Source organism: Salvelinus alpinus, chromosome 17 (assembly GCF_045679555.1).
Source record: "Salvelinus alpinus chromosome 17, SLU_Salpinus.1, whole genome shotgun sequence".
Taxonomy (NCBI): domain Eukaryota; kingdom Metazoa; phylum Chordata; class Actinopteri; order Salmoniformes; family Salmonidae; genus Salvelinus; species Salvelinus alpinus.
In genome coordinates, this window is record NC_092102.1 from 5,949,586 (window position 1) to 5,968,470 (window position 18,885).

Genomic DNA, 18,885 nt, shown 5'->3' on the forward strand with positions numbered 1-18,885 from the left:
TACACTGTAAAGTAAGGTTATTATAGTTTTTGGATTTTGTATTTGTTTTTATTTCTATTCGTTTTTAGATTTTTATTTTAAATTCTATTTAGTTTCAGTTTGTTTCCAGAGGTGATTTAGTTGTTTTTATTTAGTTTCGTGTTGCATAAAAACATTTCTATTTCGTTTTTATATTATTTCGTTTCAGTGTTAGGGACTGAAAGTAGCCTCTGCATGGGAAGCTAGGAGCCATTTACAATATGTGTTGTAGGCCTATCGTTTTTTTGGCATGCCTAACTGTACACGTGCCAAATAGCCTACACGCCAATCGGCAAATGCTTATGGGAACAGGCAGAAAAAGGTAAGTTGATCCATGGAGGCAAAAAGGACATGGTCGGAGTTTACATTACAGGATGTAATGCAACAAAATAGGAAAAACGCCAAGGGGGATTAATACTTTTGCAAGGCACTGTATTACACAACAAAATTAAAGTGAGAGCCATCTGGCAGTTTACCTCCCCTTGCTTTATCTACATGTTTTTACATATTATTCTAACCCAATATTTAGAGAATAGATGTCTCAATTCATAATTTTGCACAAATCTCCATGCCTCCGCCTAGAGTGAATGACGTACATGGGCTTTGGGATGTATTTTTTAGGTGGGATAGAATGGGAATGGGGTGAGACTTACGGTCACAGACACAACATTGGAGTTGCCGGGAGAGTTTTCTGGAATTCTGGCGATGTAGTAAACGGAAGAGAACTTGGGAGCGTTGTCGTTGGTGTCGAGAAGATGTATGACGATGTCCGCTGTGGCGCTGAATCTTTCTGGTGTGTCCATCTCCACGGCAAGAAGCTAAGAGAATAAAATTGTCAGTCACACAAGTTTGGCATTCCCTTAGTCATTCATACTTCATATGAAGAGGTATACAAAAAGTGCCTTGCAAAAGTATTTGTCCCCTGTTGGCGTTTTTCCTATTTTTCTGCATTACAACCTGTAAATTAAATATATTTTTATTTGGATTTCATGTAATGGTCAAACACAAAATAGGCCAAATTGGTGAAAAGAAATGAACAAAGAACCCTGAAGGAGCTGCAAAGCTCCACATCGGAGATTGGAGAATCTGTCCTCAGGACCACTTTAAGCCGTACACTCCACAGAGCTGGGATTTATGGAAGTGTGGCCAGAAAAAAAGCCATTTCTGAAAGAAAAAAATAAGAAAACACGTTTGGTGTTCACCAAAAGGCATATGGGAGTCTCTCCAAAGAAATGAAAGAAGGTACTCTGGTCAGATGAGACTAAAATGTAGCTTTTTGGCCATCAAGGAAAACGCTACGTCTGGCGCAAACCCAACACCTCTCATCATCCCGAGAATACCATCCCCACAGTGAAGCATGGTGGTGGCAGCATCATGCTGTGGGGATGTTTTTCCATCGGCAGGGACTGGGAAACTGGTCAGAATTGAAAGAGTGATGGACGGCGCTAAATACAGGGAAATTCTTGAGGGAAACCTGTTTCAGTCTTCGAGAGATTTGAGGCTGGGATGGAGGTTCACCTCCCAGTAGGGCAATAACCCTAGCATACTGCTAAAGCAACACTCCAGTGGTTTAAGGGGAAACATTTAAATGTCTTGGAATGGCCTAGTCAAAGGCCAGACCTAAATCCAATTGAAAATCTGTGGTATGACTTAAAAATTGCTGTACACCAGCAGAAGCCATCCAACTTGAAGGAGCTGGAGCAGTTTTGCCTTGAAGAATGGGCAAAAATCCCAGTGGCTAGATGTGCCAAGCTTATAGAGATATACCCCAAGAGACTTGCAGCTGTAATTGCTGCAAAATGTGGCTCTACAAAGTATTGACTTTGCAGGGGGTGAATAGTTATGCAAGCTCAAATTTTCTGTTTTTTTGTCTTATTTCTTGTTTGTTTCACAAAAAAATATATTTTGCATTTTCAAAGTGTTAGGCATGTTGTGTAAATAAAATGATACTCCCCAAAAATCTATTTTAATTCCAGGGTGTAAGGCAACAAAATAGGAAAAATGCCATTTCGGTTGAATACTTTCACAAGCCACTGTAAGGCACACCTTTTTGAAACCAATTATGACACTTTTATGAATATTGCAGGATCATTCATACCACATTAATTATATTCACAACATCTCATAAGAGGTCTTCTAAATATACAGTTGAATTCGGCAGTTTACATAGACTTAGGTTGTAGTCATTAAAACTCATGTTTCAACCACTCCACAAATTTCTTGTTATCAAACTATAGTTTTGGCAAGTCGGTTAGGACATCTACTTTGTGCGACACAAGTCATTTTCCCAACAATTGTTTACAGACAGATTATTTCACTTATAATTCACTGTATCACAATTCCAGTGGGTCAGATGTTTACATACGCAGAGTTGACTGTGCCTTTAAACAGCTAGGAAAATTCCAGAAAATGATGGCGTGGCTTTAGAAGCTTCTGATAGGCTAATTTACATAATTTGAGTAAATTGGAGGTGTAGCTGTTGATTTATTTCAAGGCCTACCTTCAAACTCAGTGCCTCTTTGCTTTACATCGTGGGAAAATCAAAAGACATCAGCCAAAAACAATTGTACACCTCCACAAGTCGGTTTCATCCTTGGGAGCAAGTTCCAAACGCCTGAAGGTACCACGTTCATCTGTACAAACAATTGTACGCAAGTATAAACACCATGGGACCACACAGCCGTCATACCGATAAGGAAGACGACGCATTCTGTCTCCTAGAGATGAATGTACTTTGGTGCGAAAAGTACAAATCAATCCTAGAACAACAGCAAAGGACCTTGTGAAGATGCTGGAGGAAATAGGTACAAAAGTATCTGTATCCACAGTAAAACAAGTCCTATATCGACTTATCCTGGAAGGCCGCTCAGCAAGGAAGAAGCCACTGCTCCAAAACCACCATAAAAAAGAAAGACTACAGTTTGAACTGCAAATGGGGACAAAGATCGTACTTTTTGGTGAAATGTCTTCTGGTCTGATTAAACAAAAATAGAACTGTTTGGCCACAATGACCATCGTTATGTTTGGAGGAAAAAGGAGGAGGCTTGCAAGCCGAAGAACACCATCCCAACCGTGAAGCACGGTGAAGCAACATCTCAAGACAACAGTCAGGAAGTTAAAGCTTGGTTGCAAATGGGTCTTCCAAATTGACAATGACACCAAGCATACTTCCAAAGATCTGGCAAAACGGCTTAAGACAACAAAGTCAAGGTATTGGAGTGGCCATCACAAAGCCCTGACCTCAATCCTATAGAAAATTTGTGGGCAGAACTGAAAAATTGTGTGCGAGCAAGGAGGCCTACAAACCTGACTCAGTTACACCAGCTCTGTCAGGAGGAATGGGACAAAATTCACCCAACTTATTGCGGGAAGCTTGTGGAAGGCTACCCGAAACCTTTGACCCAAGTTCAACAATTTAAAGGCAATGTTACCAAATACTAATTGGGTGTATGTAAACTTCTGACCCACTGGGAATGTGATGAAAGAAATAAAAGCTGAAATAAATCATTCTCTCTACTATTATTCTGATATTTCACATTCTTAAAATAAAGTGGTGATCCTAACTGACCTAAAACAGGGAATTTTTACTGGGATTAAATGTCAGGAATTGTGAAAAACTGAGTATAAAGGTGTTTGGCTAAGGTGTACGTAAAGTTCCGACTTCAACTGTAAGTCCCTTTTCATTATAGTACAAAAATATATTTTATTCGGAAAAGCTGTTGGGAGTGGTTGTTGGTGTTACTGACGGGGGTTCAAGCCCAGGACTCCTTCACACCACAATATTGTGTTAGCCTTCTGAAATGAAGGCTAAGCATTAGTTTGTGCAGATAATGAAAGTCTTCAGACCTCAGCTAAGATTGCTTTCCACCACATAACAATGGACTGTCAGATGGGCAACTGGGATTATTGCATTGCTTTTATTGTGCCAGTCAAGCTTAATCAAGAACAGCTATCTAATGTATTTGAAAGATACTACACCCAGGGCTGGTGCGATCCAATACTGCCATTGTGGCCTTGAGCAAGAACTCCTAAACTGCTACATGGGTAATGCTGTAAGAATGACCCTGTGCTGCTCCTTTCTGTTAGAATAATGTCTGTGAGTATAACAGAACTGATATGGCAGGCGAAAACCCGAGGAAAATCCATCCAGGAAGTACTATTATTTTGAAAGGCTGTTTTTCCATTGGACCCAGTTCACGAGCGCTGTGGCTTCCTCTACATGTGGCCAGTCTTTAGGCATTGTTTCAGGCGTTTACTCTGAAAAATGAGGGAGATACAGCACTTTCAATCAGAGGCCAGTGGAAATTTCCAGACATCAGCCATGATCGGGAACGCGCCTTTCTTGTTTCTCCTTTCCTATTGACGAAGCTTTTGTCCGGTTGAAATATTATTGATTATTTATGACAAAAACAACCGGAGGATTGATTTTAAACATCGTTTGGCATGTTTAAACTTTTATTGTACTTTTTAAAAACTTTTAGCCTGGACTTTAAGCATTCGGATTACTGGACAAAACTCGCAAACAAAAAGGAGGTTTAATGTAATTTTGTATTGCTGTTGACTCCAACATGGCGGATAAATGTTGTTAAATCTGAGCGCCGTCTCAGATTATTGCATGGTGTGCTTTTTATGTAAAGTTTTTTTTTTAAATCTGACACAGCGGTTGCATTAAGAACAAGTGTTTTAATTCTGTGTAAAACATGTATCTTTCATCAAAGTTTATGATGAGTATTTCTGTTATTTGACGTGGCTCTCTGCAATTACTCCGGATATTTTGGAGGCATTTCTGAACATGGCGCCAATGTAAACCGAGATTTGTGGATATAAATATGCACATTATCAAACAAAACATAAATGTATTGTGTAACATGATGTCCTATGAGTGTCATCTGATGAAGATCATCAAAGGTTAGTGATTCATTTGATCTCTATTTCTGCTTTTTGTGACTACTATCTTTTGCTGGGAAAATGGCTGTGTTTTTCTGTGGCTATGTACTGAGCTAACATAATTGTTTGGTGTGCTTTCCCCGTAAATCCTTTTTGAAATCAGACATGTTGGCTGGATTCACAACATGTGTATCTTTAATTTGGTGTCTTTCATGTGTGATTTCATGAAAGATTGATTTTTATAGTAATATATTTGAATTTGGCGCGCTACATTTTTTCTGGATTTTGCCCAAGTGGGACGCTAGCGTCCCACCTATCCCAGAGAAGTTAAGCGAATTGGTATATCGCTGATTCATAATTTATGCTAGGGTTCATGCAGATTTCCAAGAGTTTGCGACATTTGGAATGAGACTGATAAAAGGTAAACAATGTATTATTAATGACAGATTGATGACTGAAATGTGAGAGGTATTTATATCTGTAATAGTTAACTTGGAAAACGGTAACTCGTTAAATAAACCTTTTCTGTGGTGCCCCTAGATTGCGAATTAGTCAATTGTTCAGGATTAATTTAATTCATCATAATATTTAAACATAGTTAAAACATGTTGGTATTACAGACTCGGACAGGGAGAGGTTGAAAATGTCAATGAAGGCACTTGCTAGTTGGGCAACGCATGCTCGCAGTACACGTCCTGGTAATCTGTCTGGCCCTGTGGCCTTGTGAATGTTGACCTGTCTAAAGGTCTTACTCACATTGGCTGCAGAGAGGGTGATCACACAGTCTTCTGGCACAGCTGGTGCTCTCATGCATGTTTCATTATTATTTGCCTCGAAGCGAGCATAGAAGTAGTTTAGCTCGTCCGGTAGGCATGTGTCACTGGGCAGCTATCGGCAGTGCTTCCCTTTGTAGTCTGTAATGGTTTGCAGGCCCTGACACATCCGACGAGCGTCAGAGCCGGTGTAGTACAACTTGTTCTTAGTCCTGTATTGATGCTTTGCCTGTTTGATGGTTCATCGGAGGGCATACAGAGGGCATAGTGGGATTTCTTATAAGCTTCCGGTTTAGAGTCCCGCTCCTTGAAAGCGGCAGTTCATGGTTCATGGCAATCCATGGTTTCACAGAGACAGGGAGGTTTTAGTCTGCAGAAACAACTTTACCAAGACAGAAATTAAACATAACAAAGAAAATCACTTAGGTTTAGCCTGGTCCTTCTTTTCTACTGTGGCTTGGTGTCGGTCTCTCCCCGTTCCCTCTCACGGTGTGCCACCGTGCTCCTTTTATTTGGCCTCCATGGCTGGTTGGCACTTTCTTCTAATTACCTCCACTTAGAGCTGTCCGTGTCGGGGTTCCCAGCTCCCATATTCCCAGCAGAGGGAGCCAATGTCGCCTCACGTACCTCCCCTCTATTACCATCCCCCGGGGTAGACCTCCTGGGAAGCCTGACTGGGAGGGAGGTATGCTAAGGGCTAGGTTTGCATCCCTCCAGGATAGGGCGTCCGCATTGCCGTGCCCCCAACCTGTGGATGACAGAGAAAGAGAATCGCTGTAAGGACAGGAACCAGTGGGTGACACGGTCATTCGTGTCCTTACCTCTTGCCATCCACACAAGGGGGGTATGGTCAGTAGTCAGGGTGAACTTCCTCCTGAGGAGGTAATACTTGAGGGTGTCCAGTGCCCACTTCATGGCGAGGCACTCCTTCGACAATCGAGTATTTATTCTCCCTCGGTAGGAGTTTCCTGCTGACATACATGATGGGGTGCTCCTCACCTTCCTGCTCTGGGACAAAACGGCTCCTACCCCTGTGTCAGACGCGTCTGTCTGGACCAGGAGGATTTTTGAGAAGTACGGGGTGACGAGTGTCGGGTGCGAACATAGTGCATCCGTCAGGGCTTGGAACCCTGCCTCTGTGTCCTCCGTCCATCGCACCGTCTGGGGTAGTCATACCTTTGTTAAGTATGTGAGGGGAGAAGCTATAGCAGCAAAGTTATGTACAAATCTACTGTAGTACCCTGCTAACCCCAGGAATGACTTCCCCTGCTTCTTGGTTCGGGGGACCGGCCATCCCCTAATGGCAGCAATTTTTTTTCAATCTTGGGGTTTGACATTTGCCCTCCTGATCTGATAGCCCAGGTACTCCACCTCGACGTAGCCCAGCTTGCACTTGTGGGGGTTCGCGGTCAGACCTGCATCCCTTAGCGCATCCACCACGGCCTGTAACCTACAAAGATGTGACTCCCAGCTGTCACTGTGCACAATTATGTAATCCAGATAAGCAGTGGCGTACTCACTGTGCGGCCGCAGGACGCGGTCCATGAGTCGCTGAAAAGTCGCTGGTGCCCCGTGGAGCCCGAAAGGCTCCCAGGGGTGGAGAAGGCAGTCTTCTCCCGGAAGGCCGCTGCCAGTGGCACCTGCCAGTACCCCTTCGTCAGGTCCAAGGTGCTGACGTATCTCGCCATCCCCAAGCGGTCGATCAGTTCGTCCACCCGGGGCATGGGGTAGGCATCACATTTACTGACCTCGTTCAGGCCCCGGAAGTCATTACAGAAGCGGATGGGTCCGTCTTCTCTACTGTGGCTTGGAGTCAGTCTCTCCCCCTTCTCTCCCTCGGTGTGCCTCTGTGCTCCTTTTATTTGGCCTCCACGGCTGGTTGGCACTTTCCTCTAATTTCCTCAACTTAGAGCTGTCCGTGTCGGGATTCCCAGCTCCCGTAGTCCCAGCAGAGGGAGCAAACGTCGCCTCACGTACCTCCCCTTTATTACCATCCCCCGGGGTAGACCTCCTGGGATACCACAGTACGTACAGTCAGTGTGGGGACGACGTCATTGGTGCACTTATTGATGAAGCCAATGACAGATGTGGTGTACTCCTCAATGCCATTGGAGGAATCCCGGAACATATTCCAGTCTGTGCTAGCAAAACAGTCTTGTAGTTAGCATCTGCTTCATCTGACCACTTTTTTTATTGATCTTGTCACTGGTGCTTCCTGCTTTCATTTTTGATTCTAAGCAGGAATCAAGAGGATGGAAATATGGTCAGATTTGCAAAATGGAGGGCGAGGGAGAGCTTTGTATGCATCTCTGTGTGTGGAGTATAGGTGGTCCAGAGTTATTTTCCCTCTGGTTGCACATTTAATATCCTGATAGAAATGTGGTAAAACTGATTTACGTTTCCCTTCATTAAAGTCCCCGGCTACTAGGAGCGCCGCCTCTGAGTGAACGTTTCCTTGTTTGCTTATGGCGGAATACAGCTCATTCAATGCAATCTTAGTACCAGCCTCTGACTGTGGTGGTATGAAAACAGCTACAAAGAATATAGATGAAAACTCTCTCGGTAGGTAATGTGGTCTGCAACTTATCATGAGAAACTCTACCTCAGGCGAGCAATAGCTCGAGACGTCCTTAGATATTGAGCACCAGCTGTTGTTTACAAAAATACATAGACCGCCACCCCTTGTCTTACCAGACACCGCTGTTCTATCCTGCCGGTACATCGTATAACCAGCCAGCTGTATGTTGATATTGTCGTCGTTCAGCCACGACTCCGTGAAGCATAAGATGTTACAGTTTCTAATGCCCTGTTGGTAGTTTAATCTTCCCAATAACTTGTCCATTGTATTGTCCAAAGATTGCATGTTTGCTAGCACAATTGAGGGAAGTGGGGGTTTATTCGATCACCTCCGACTTCTCAGCAGGCAGCCCGCTCTCTGGACTCTCTTTCTCCACCTCCTCTTCCTGCAGATCACGGGGCTCTGATCCTGTTCCCGAGGGAGCCTTATATCCTCCGCCTCAGGCTCGTCAGAGTCGTGAAAGAAGAAAAGGGATTCTGCTAGTTCGTGGTGAGGAATTGCAGTCCTGATGTCTAGAAGTTATTTTCGGTCACAAGAGACGGTAGCGGCAACATTATGTACAAAAATAGTAAAAAAAAATAAGTTACTGTTGGGGGAGCGTAAAATGTCTGCCTTCTCCGGCGCCATCTTGCTGTGTTTGCATTCCGATTCTTGAATACATTGTAATGGACGCATGTGATGTGTATTAAAATACTTTTTTTAAAGGTTGTACTGATTATATGATGAGCTAATGCTAAGCTAATTGCTTGTTAGCTAATTTCCCCTTCTCAACATGCATACTGCAAACAGACCCAACTCATCTTGTCACATTTTCTTGACACGGAAAAACAAACATGGCAGCATGCACAAACTCTGGCCACCATCAAATGACTTCAGACTTTTAGAAAAGGTTTTACGCAATTATTTCGATCACTGATGAGCTCACCCATGATGTAATACATTGTAAATAGTAATTGCTATTATTTAATTTATTTTATGGATTCTGTCAGCTGAGAGTTAGCTAAATTTGACCGCTTGTGTTAGCTCACTCTTTCCTCAGCCAGCACTAGGACTAAGGTGGCCTACATTTTCCGATTTGGATAAGAATGCTGTTGTTACTTCAGTGAATGTCTGAACAGCTACATCCCCCAAAAAACTGCTCACATTTAGGAAATACAGTTGTAAAGATTGTTTGTGCAAAGTGTTTCTGTGAAAAAAATGTGGCTAGCTCAAAAACGGACTGTTGTGTCAATCATGAATAGACATTCTAATCGCACCGGTTTGAGCGTATGCTGTAGGGACCACTGTAGACCGATCACACCCGTTTACTGGTATGCATAAAAAATATTGATGTTCATCATCCCACTCAGCAACAAACAGTACATGCATCAGACTGAATTTCACAACTATGAGCATTTTCACATATGAAATTGGCTACAATTGTTCGGTTCCTGGAGCGTTTGTGAGAATACCTGGTACTCTGGTCCTGGATCTTAGACCCGCTACTCACGCAGGTCCAGGATTCGTTTCAGCCAAGATTAGCTTGTGTTTCATACATGCTTTAAAGCACAGTTCAGGGTACCAAATGCTCCAGAATCCAAATCGTAAGGGGATATGTGAAAGCGCCCTATGTAATCTCTTGTGTAGATTCAGATTTTTATTGATTTTGTTTATCATCAAGCCATTACTGGTATCAGATGTGTGAATAATGAATAGATAGCAGTGTGTAAGGATCTTGTAGAGACATAAGACTCAACTTTAACACAGACAGATAGACAGACAGAAAGACAGACAGACAGACCTTGAAGGTGAGGAAATGGAATTTCTCATAGTCCATGGCAGCAGAGTCCTCCACTAAGATGGTTACCTGGGCCTCATTGAGCACAGTCTGGGGAACCACCCGTAACATCCGCCCAGGACCAACAAGTCTGAGGTTGAATTTAGCATTGGACCCCTGCAGCACACAACCCAAGAGACATTCATTAGTGCTAATGCCACCAGCTTTACCAAGCTTACAACATGAGCAATTGGTGTACATTTTGAATATTTTGCAATGTTTTTCAGTGTCAGGGACTGGGAGACTAGTCAGGATCGAGGGAAAGATGAACGGTGCAAAGTACAGAGAGATCCTTGATGAAAACCTGCTCCAGAGACCTCAGGACCTCAGACTGGGGCCAAGGTTCACCTAAGCACACAGCCAAGCTTGTGCCAAGCTTGTAGTGTCATACCCAAGAAGATTCGAGGCAGTAATTGCTGCCATAGGTGCTTCAACAAAGTACTCAGTAAAGGGTCTGAATACTTATGTAAATGTAATATTTCATATTTTTTTATACATTTGCCCAAATTTCAAAAAAACGTTTTATTTTGTCATTATGGGGTATTGTGTGTAGATTGAGGTAGGAAAAAACAATTGAATCAATTTTAGAATAAGGCTGTAACGTAACAAAATGTGGAAAAAATCGAGTGGTCTGAAAATTTCCGAATGCACTGTGTTATATATATATATATGTATATATTTAAATCTCTTTTGGACAAGGTGAGATATCTCATTTACATAAGTATTCACACCCCTGAGTGGATATTATAATCACCTTTGGCAGCAATTACAGCTGTGAGTCTTTCTGGGTAAGTCTATAAGAACTTTCCTCACCTGGAATGTACAATATTTGCATATTATTATTTTAGAAAATGTTTCAAGCTCTGTCAAGTTGGTTGATGATCATTGCTAGATGGCCATTTTCACGTCTTGCCATAGATTTTCAACACGATTTAAGTCAAAACTGTATCTAGGCCACTCAGGAACATTAAATGTCATCTTGGTTAACAACTCTAGTGTATATTTGGCCTAGTGTTTTAGGTTATTGTCCTGGTGAAAAGTGAATTAGTCTCCCAGTGTCTGTTGGAAAGCAGACTGAACCAGGTTTTCCTTTAGGATTTTGCCTGTGGTTATTTTTATTCAGTTTCTGTTTATCCTAAAAAGTTCTCTATCCCTCGCCAATGACAAGCATATCCATAACATGATGCAGCCACCACCATGACGGAAAATATGAATAGTGGTACTTAGTAATGTGTTGTGTTGGATTTGCCCCAAGCATAACGCTTTGTATTCAGGACGTCAAGTAAAAAAAAAATGCCACATTTTCGGCAGTTTTAATTTAGTGCCTTATTGCAAACTGGATGCATGTTCTGGATTTTTTTTATTCTGTACAGGCTTCCTTCTTTTCACTCTGTCATTTATGTTACTATTGTGGAGTATCTACAATGTTGTTGATCCATCCTCAGTTTTCTCCTATCACAGCCATTAAACTCTACAACTGTTTTATAGTCACCATTGGCCTCATCGTGAAATCCTTTCCGGCAACTGAGTTAGGAAGGACGCCTGTATCTTTGTAGTGACTCGGTGTATTGACGCACCATCCAAGTAATTAATAACTTCTCCATGCTCAAAGGGATATTTAAAATCTATTTATTTTTATTTTTTACCCATCTACCAATAGGTTCCCTTCTTTGCAAAGGGAACCTAGTCTTTGTGGTTGAATCTCCCTGGTCTTTGTGGTTGAATCTGTGTTTGAAATTCACTGCTCGACTGAGGGACCTTACAGACAATTGTATGTGTGGGGTACAGAGATGGCGTAGTCATTCAAAAATCATGTTAAAACCCTTTAGAACCCATAGCCCATACCCAATGGCATTGTTTTGTTTAACAATAATATCTGTGTCAGAATATGAGTTGGCCTACTGTATGTTATCTGGCTGTGGGCCGTGCCATAGGCTGTAGGCTTGTTCATTTAGCTGACAAGATATGTTCATAAGTCCCGTGCCATTATTTTCTATTATTTTAAGAATATCATAATTTAAAATAATTGAACTTAGTTGAATAAAATAGAAAGGATATTTTTCTCATACTGGAGCAAGTGTGCATATGAAGTGGCTATGTTGAGTGTAAAAGTGATTATTTGAAACAGGTCCTATACACTAGATTTACATTTTTTTGGCAACTTTAGTTGTGAATGATACAAACCTTAGAATGACTTAGTAATCAAAACATACAGTATATGGGCTGCATGATGCAACTATAGGCTATTGAGGATTTGAGAAAAAAAAGCGTGTGCTCTTGCCTCAGGCTGCACAGCTGTTCTCTAATCAAGTGATCATATTTTCACCCATCAGACTATCCTCAATATAATCTTGTCTTTATTAATATGTATAATTACTTTTGATTTACAATGGCCCCATTATCAAATGGGCAGGAACAGGGGCAGGGGGAACAATTAATGACTTCCGTATACACTTGAATAGCGAATGGAGGCCACTTTTCCGCTGGTTCATTTTTTTTATGCTACTTCAGTTTCATAGCAGAGCATGTGATTAATATGAGCAGCTGAGAAATACATATAAGAACATGTATTGCACTCCACGCATCAACCACTGTTTGAGGAGCAGCAGTTGTTGTGATCAGTATTTGTAGTCAGTAGTTGTGTCGTCAGATGTCTGTTTGTGGTCAGAAGTTGTGTGGTTAATAGTTTTAGTCAATAGTTGTGTTCAGTAGTTGTGGTCAGTGATTGTGTTCAGTAGTCGTTTGGTTGTGTTCAGTAGTTGTGGTTAGTAGTTGTGTGGTTGTGTTCAGTAGTTGTGGTTAGTAGTTGTGTGATTTGGTCAGTTATTGGGGTTGTGGTCAGTAGTTGTGTGGTTCAGTAAGTGTGGTTAGACGTGGTGTACTTGTGGTCAGTAGTTGTGGTCAGTAGTTGCGTGGTCTTGTTCAGTAGTTGGTCAGTAGTTATTGTTAGTGGTTGTGTTGTTGTGATCAGTAAGTGTGTTGTCAGTAGTTGTGTGTTTGTGTCCAGTGGTTGTGATTATGGTCAGTAGTTGTGTGCATGTGGTTAGTTATTGTGTTCAGTAGTTGTGTGGTTGTGTTCAGTAGTTGTGTGGTGAGTAGTTGTGTGGATGTGGCCAGCTGGCTGTGGTTGTGGTCAGTAGTTGTGTGGTTCAGTAAATGTGGTTAGAAGTGGTGTACTTGTGGTCAGTAGTTGTGGTCAGTAGTTGTGTGGTCTTGTTCAGCAGTTGTGGTCAGTAGTTGTGGTCAGTAGTTATTGTTAGTAGTTGTGTCGTTGTGGTCAGTAGGTGTGTTGTCAGTAGTTGTGTGTTTGTGTTCAGTGGTTGTGGTCAGTAGTTGTGTGTTTGTGTTCAGTGGTTGTGATTATGGTCAGTAGTTGTGTGCATGTGGTTAGTTATTGTGTTCAGTAGTTGTGTGGTTGTGTTCAGTAGTTGTGTGGATGTGGCCAGCTGGCTGAAGAAAATCTGACATTCAAGTCAACATTGAAAAAAGGTGGGAGTTTAAGTTTGTTCCACCTGAGCGAGTTTGACCACAAGTCAGAGACCACTATGATAACACACCAAATGTGTTTGATGGATTGCGGGAAAAGAGCAGAAATAAGCTTTTGTAGGCTACAGTCGAAGCTGTGTTTTTCAATGGTGTGACTGCTGTCAGCATCAAAAGATTATCCAACTTGAATAAATGCTTGGAGGTAAGGGTGACAGCAGTGGTGTAGTCTGCGGCGAGACGGATATCACTTATTATTGATATCTACACAGGGCGTTGATGTGAATCACATCACACTGTTGCTGTCTCATTTAGTTATTTGCACCTTACGGATTGTGGTTGTTGTGTATGGCTGTTTACAAATCTAAATGTGTATTTGAACCCAATAATGGTTGAATTCAAGAAGTTTACGTTGCATAATTCTATGTAAAACATGTATCTTTCATCAAAGGTTATGATGAGTATTTCTGTTATTTGATGCGGCTCTCTGCAATTTCTCCGGATGGTTTGGAGGCATTTCTGAACATGGCGCCAATGTAAACTGAGGTTTTTGGATATAAATATGAACTTTATCAAACAAAACATACATGTATTGTGTAACATTGAGTCCTGGGAGTGTCATCTGATGAAGATCGTCAAAGGTTAGTGATTAATTTGATCTATGTTTCTGCTTTTTGTGACACCTCTCTTTGGTTGGAAAATGGCTGAATGCTTTCTGTGACTAGGCACTGTCCTAACATAATGATATGTTGTGCTTTAGCCGTAAAGCCTTTTTGAAATCGGACACTGGTTGGATTAACGAGAAGTGTATCTTTAAAATGGTGTAAAATACTTGTATGTTTGAGGAATTTTAATTATGAGATTTCTGTTGTTTGAATTTGGCGCCCTGCAATTTCACTGGCTGTTGGTGAGGTGGGACGCTAGCGATCCCAGAGAGGTTAACAGTGATTATTTTTTAAACCAGTGGACAGCCAGTGAAAAATGTGCTCTTGCAACAGCTGCAAAGTGCGGATCCCAGCCTATGGAATAAAAATGGGGCTTTTATTGCTCAATCTAATTCATGTTGATACATTTTTTTTTTTTTTTTTACTATTTTATACATTGTAGAATAATAGTGAAAAAATCGAAATGACAAAATAACACATATGGAATCAAGGAATAGCCAAAAAAGTGTTAAACAAATCAAAATATATTTTATATTTGAGATAATTCAAATATCCACCCTTTGCCTTGATGACAACTTGGCACACACTTGGACTTCTCTCAACCAGCATCATTAGGTAGTCACCTGGAATGCATTTCACTTAACAGGTGTGCCTTGTTAAAAGTTAATTTGTGGAATTTCTTTCCTTCTAATTGCATTTATTGCCTTTATTCAACCAGGTAGGCTAGTTGAGAACAAGTTCTCATTTATAACTGCGACCTGGCCAAGATAAAGCAAAGCAGTGCGACACAAACAACAACACAGAGTTACACATGGAAAAAATAAACATACAGTCAATAATACAATAGAAAAAGTCTATATACAGTGTGTGCAAATGAGGTAGGATAAGGGAGGTAAGGCAATGAATAGGCCATAGTGGCAAAATAATTAAAATATAGCAAGCAAACACTGGAGTGATAGATGTGCAGAATATGAGTGTGCAAGTAGAGATACTGGGGTGCAAAGGAGCAAAACAAACAAATAAATAAATAACCTCATCCCCATAAGTATGGGGATGAGGTAGTTGGATGGGCTATTACAGATGGGCTATGTACAGCAGAGAACTGGAAGGAAAGGCGGCCAAAGTAGGAATTGGCTTTCGGGGTGACCAGTGAAATATACCTGCTGGAGCGCGTGCTACGGGTGGGTGCTGCTATGGTGACCAGTGAGCTGAGATAAGGCGAGGCTTTACCTAGCAAAGACCTATAGATGACCTGGAGCCAGTGGGTTTGGCGACGAATATGAGTGGTGGGTAGAATACGGGGCTTTGGTGACAAAACGGATGGCACTGTGATAGACTGCATCCAACTTGCTGAGTAGAGTGTTATTTTGTAGATGACATCGCCGAAGACAAGGATTGGTAGGATAGTCAGTTTTATGAGGGTATGTTTGGCAGCATGAGTGAAGGATGCTTTTTTGCGTAGTTGTCCACATATTCTAAGTCAGAACAGTCCAGAGTAGTGATGCTGGACGGGCGGGCAGGTGTGGGCAGCGATCAGTTGAAGTTTTACTTGCATTTAAGAGCAGTTGGAGGCCACGGAAGGAGAGTTGTATGGCATTGAAGCTCGTCTTGAGGTTAGTTAACACAGTATCCAAAGAAGGGCCAGAAGTATACAGAATGGTGTCGTCTGCGTAGAGGTGGATCAGAGAATCACCTGCAGCAAGAGCGATATCATTGATGTATACAGAGAAAAGAGTCGGCCCGTGGATTGAACCCTGTGGCACCCCAATAGAGACTGCCAGAGGTCCGGACAACAGGCCCTCTGATTTGACACACGGAACTCTGTCTGATAAGTAGTTGGTGAACAAGGCGAGGCAGTCATTTGAGAAACCAAGGCTGTTGAGTCTGCCGATAAGAATGTGGTGATTGACAGAGTAGAAAGCCTTGGCCAAGTCGATGAATAGAGCTGCAACGTATTGTCTCTTATCGATGGCGGTTATGATATAATTTAGGACCTTGAGCGTGGCTGAGGTGCACTCATGACGAGCTCAGAAACCAGATTGCATAGCGGAGAAGGTACGGTGGGATTCGAAATGGTCAGTGACCTGTTTGTTAACTTGGCTTTCAAAGACCTTAGAAAGGAAGGGTAGGATAGACATAGGTCTGTAGCAGTTTGGGTCTAGAGCATGGGTGTCAAACTTTGGCCCGCGAGACAATACCAAATTACTACTAGAGCTGGCCCGCCGGTATTATACAGCGCATTCACCGCTAATACTACGAATCCCATAATGCTCTGCTGTTTTCGCGCGCCAATCAGGACAGGACCCAGAAACGCCCTCTCCTCTGTGACAGTAGTCATAGCAACATAGACGCTACAACTGTCAGCGCGCTATCCCTTCCCAAAAATGGCGAAAAGAAAGGCAGAAAACAGGAGCTTTCTGAACAAGTGGGAGGCAGAATATCTGTTTACATATGTAAAAGACAAACCTGTATGTCTTGTTTGTGGAGTCAACGTGGCTGTAAGTAAGGAGTACAACATTAGACGACACTATGAAACGAAACACCATTGACAAATACAAGGACCTGGACATGACTCAAAGGAGCCAGAAAGTAGAGGAGATGAAAAGAAGTTTGGTTTCACAAGAGAATATGTTCAAAAAAGCCACATCACAAAGTGCTGGCTTGGGCACATCAGATTAGATCAGTGTGCAATAATTAACGTTTTCTTTGTGCACTTTTTCTTGCTACAAGGCATGGGCTTGAATGGTTGATTGATTTATTATCATTTTATTTGTAAAATTATTAGCCAGTGGAAAAAGTTTATTTTGGTATTTAAATCAGAAGGCTGCAAATAGAAAAGAGGCATACGATTTTTATTTACATTTTATTTATTTAATAAATAAATGAATGCCATTGATGTGTTTTTTCATTTGAAATTCGATTTTGCATGTCTCCACTATTAAATTATATATTGTATGGTAATAATGCTTGTTCCATATTCAATGTTAAAGCAAAACTTGTTTGGGTCCATATTAAAAGGTTCATTTGTTCAATGTTGGCCCGCGACTTTGTTCAGGTTTTACATTTTGGCCCACTGGGTATTTGAGTTTGACACCCCTGGTCTAGAGTGTCTCACCTTTGAAGAGGGGGATGATCATGGCAGCTTTCCAATCTCTGGGGATCTCAGACGATACAAAAGAGAGGTTGAACAGGCTAGTAATAGGGGTTACAACAATTTTGGCAGATCATTTTGGAAGAGAGGGTCCAGATTGTCTAGTCCGGCTGATTTGTAGGGGTCTAAATTTTGCAGCTCTTTCAGAACATCAGCTATCTGGATTTGGGTGAAGGAGAAATGGGGAGGCTTGGGCAAGTTGCTGTGGGGGTTGCAGAGCTGTTGACTGGGGTAGGGGTAGTCAGGTGGAAAGCATTGCCAGCCGTAGAAAAAAACGTATTGAAATTCTCAATTATTGTGGATTTATCGGTGGTGACAGTGTTTCCTAGCCTCAGTGCAGTGGGCAGCTGGGAGGAGGTGCTCTTATTCTCCATGGACTTTACAGTGTCCCAGATCCTTTTGGAGTTTGTGCTACAGGATGCAAATTTCTGTTTGAAAAAGCTAGCCTTTGCTATCCTAACTGCCTGTGTATATTGGTTCCTAACTTCCCTGAAAAGCTGAATATCGCGGGGGCTGGTCGATGCTAATGCAGTACGCCACAGGATGTTTTTGTGCTGGTCAAGGGCAGTCAGGTCTGGAGTGAACCAAGGGCTATATTTGTTCCTGGTTCTACATTTTTTGAATGGAGCATGCTTATTTAAGATGGTGAGGAAAGCACTTTTAAAGAATAACCAGGCATCCTCTATTGATGGAATGAGGTCAATATCCTTCCAAGATACCCGGGCCAGGTCGATTAGAAAGGCCTGCTCGCTGAAGTGTTTTAGGGAGCATTTGACAGTGATGAGAGGTGGTTGTTTGACCGCAGAACCATTACGGATGCAGGCAATGGGGCAGTGATTGCTGAGATCCTGGTTGAAGATAGCAAAGGTGTACTTGGAGGGCAGGTTGATTAGGATGATATCTATGAAGGTGCCCGTGTTTACGGATTTAGGGTTGTACCTGGTAGGTTCATTGATAATTTGTGTGAGATTGAGGGCATCAAACTTAGATTGAAGGATGGCCGGGGTGTTAACTCCACTAGGTTAGGGGGCACTATTTTCACTTCTGGATGAAAAGCGTGCCCAAAGTAAACTGCGTGCTACTCAGGCCCAGAAGCTAGGATATGCATATAATTGTTTTTTAAAAAAACTGTTAAAATAATGTCTGTGAGTATAACAGAACTGATTTGGCAGGCAAAAGCCTGAGAAAAATCCATCCAGGAAGTGGGATTTAAAAAAATGTTTGTAGTTTTCTATTGAATGCCATTACAGTATCCATTGACTTAGGACTCAAATTGCACTTCCTATGGCTTCCACTAGATGTCAACAGTCTTTAGAAATTGTTTCAGGCTTGTATTCTGAAAAATTAGGGAGTAAGACTACTCTGAATGAGTGGACATTGCAGTGTCCCAGAGCTTTTTCATGCGCACGACCGAGAGTGAGCCTTTACTGTTTAACTTTTAAATTGACGACGTCATTGTCCGGTTGAAATATTATCGATTATTTCGGCTAAAAACAACCTGAGGATTGATTATG

At 41.9% G+C, this 18,885-nt stretch overlaps 1 protein-coding gene across 1 annotated transcript in view; it reads right to left on the minus strand.

Annotated features, from left to right (window-relative positions):
- The window catches only part of LOC139542012 (cadherin-related family member 1a-like), an 83,009-nt gene that overhangs the window by 28,777 nt on the left and 35,347 nt on the right, over positions 1 to 18,885 (minus strand). The window contains exons 12-13 of the mRNA XM_071346990.1: positions 10,037 to 10,189; positions 672 to 836 (exon numbers count right to left, since the gene is read on the minus strand). Coding sequence (XP_071203091.1) covers positions 672 to 836; positions 10,037 to 10,189 — 318 coding nt within the window. The remainder of the gene's footprint in view (positions 1 to 671; positions 837 to 10,036; positions 10,190 to 18,885) is intronic.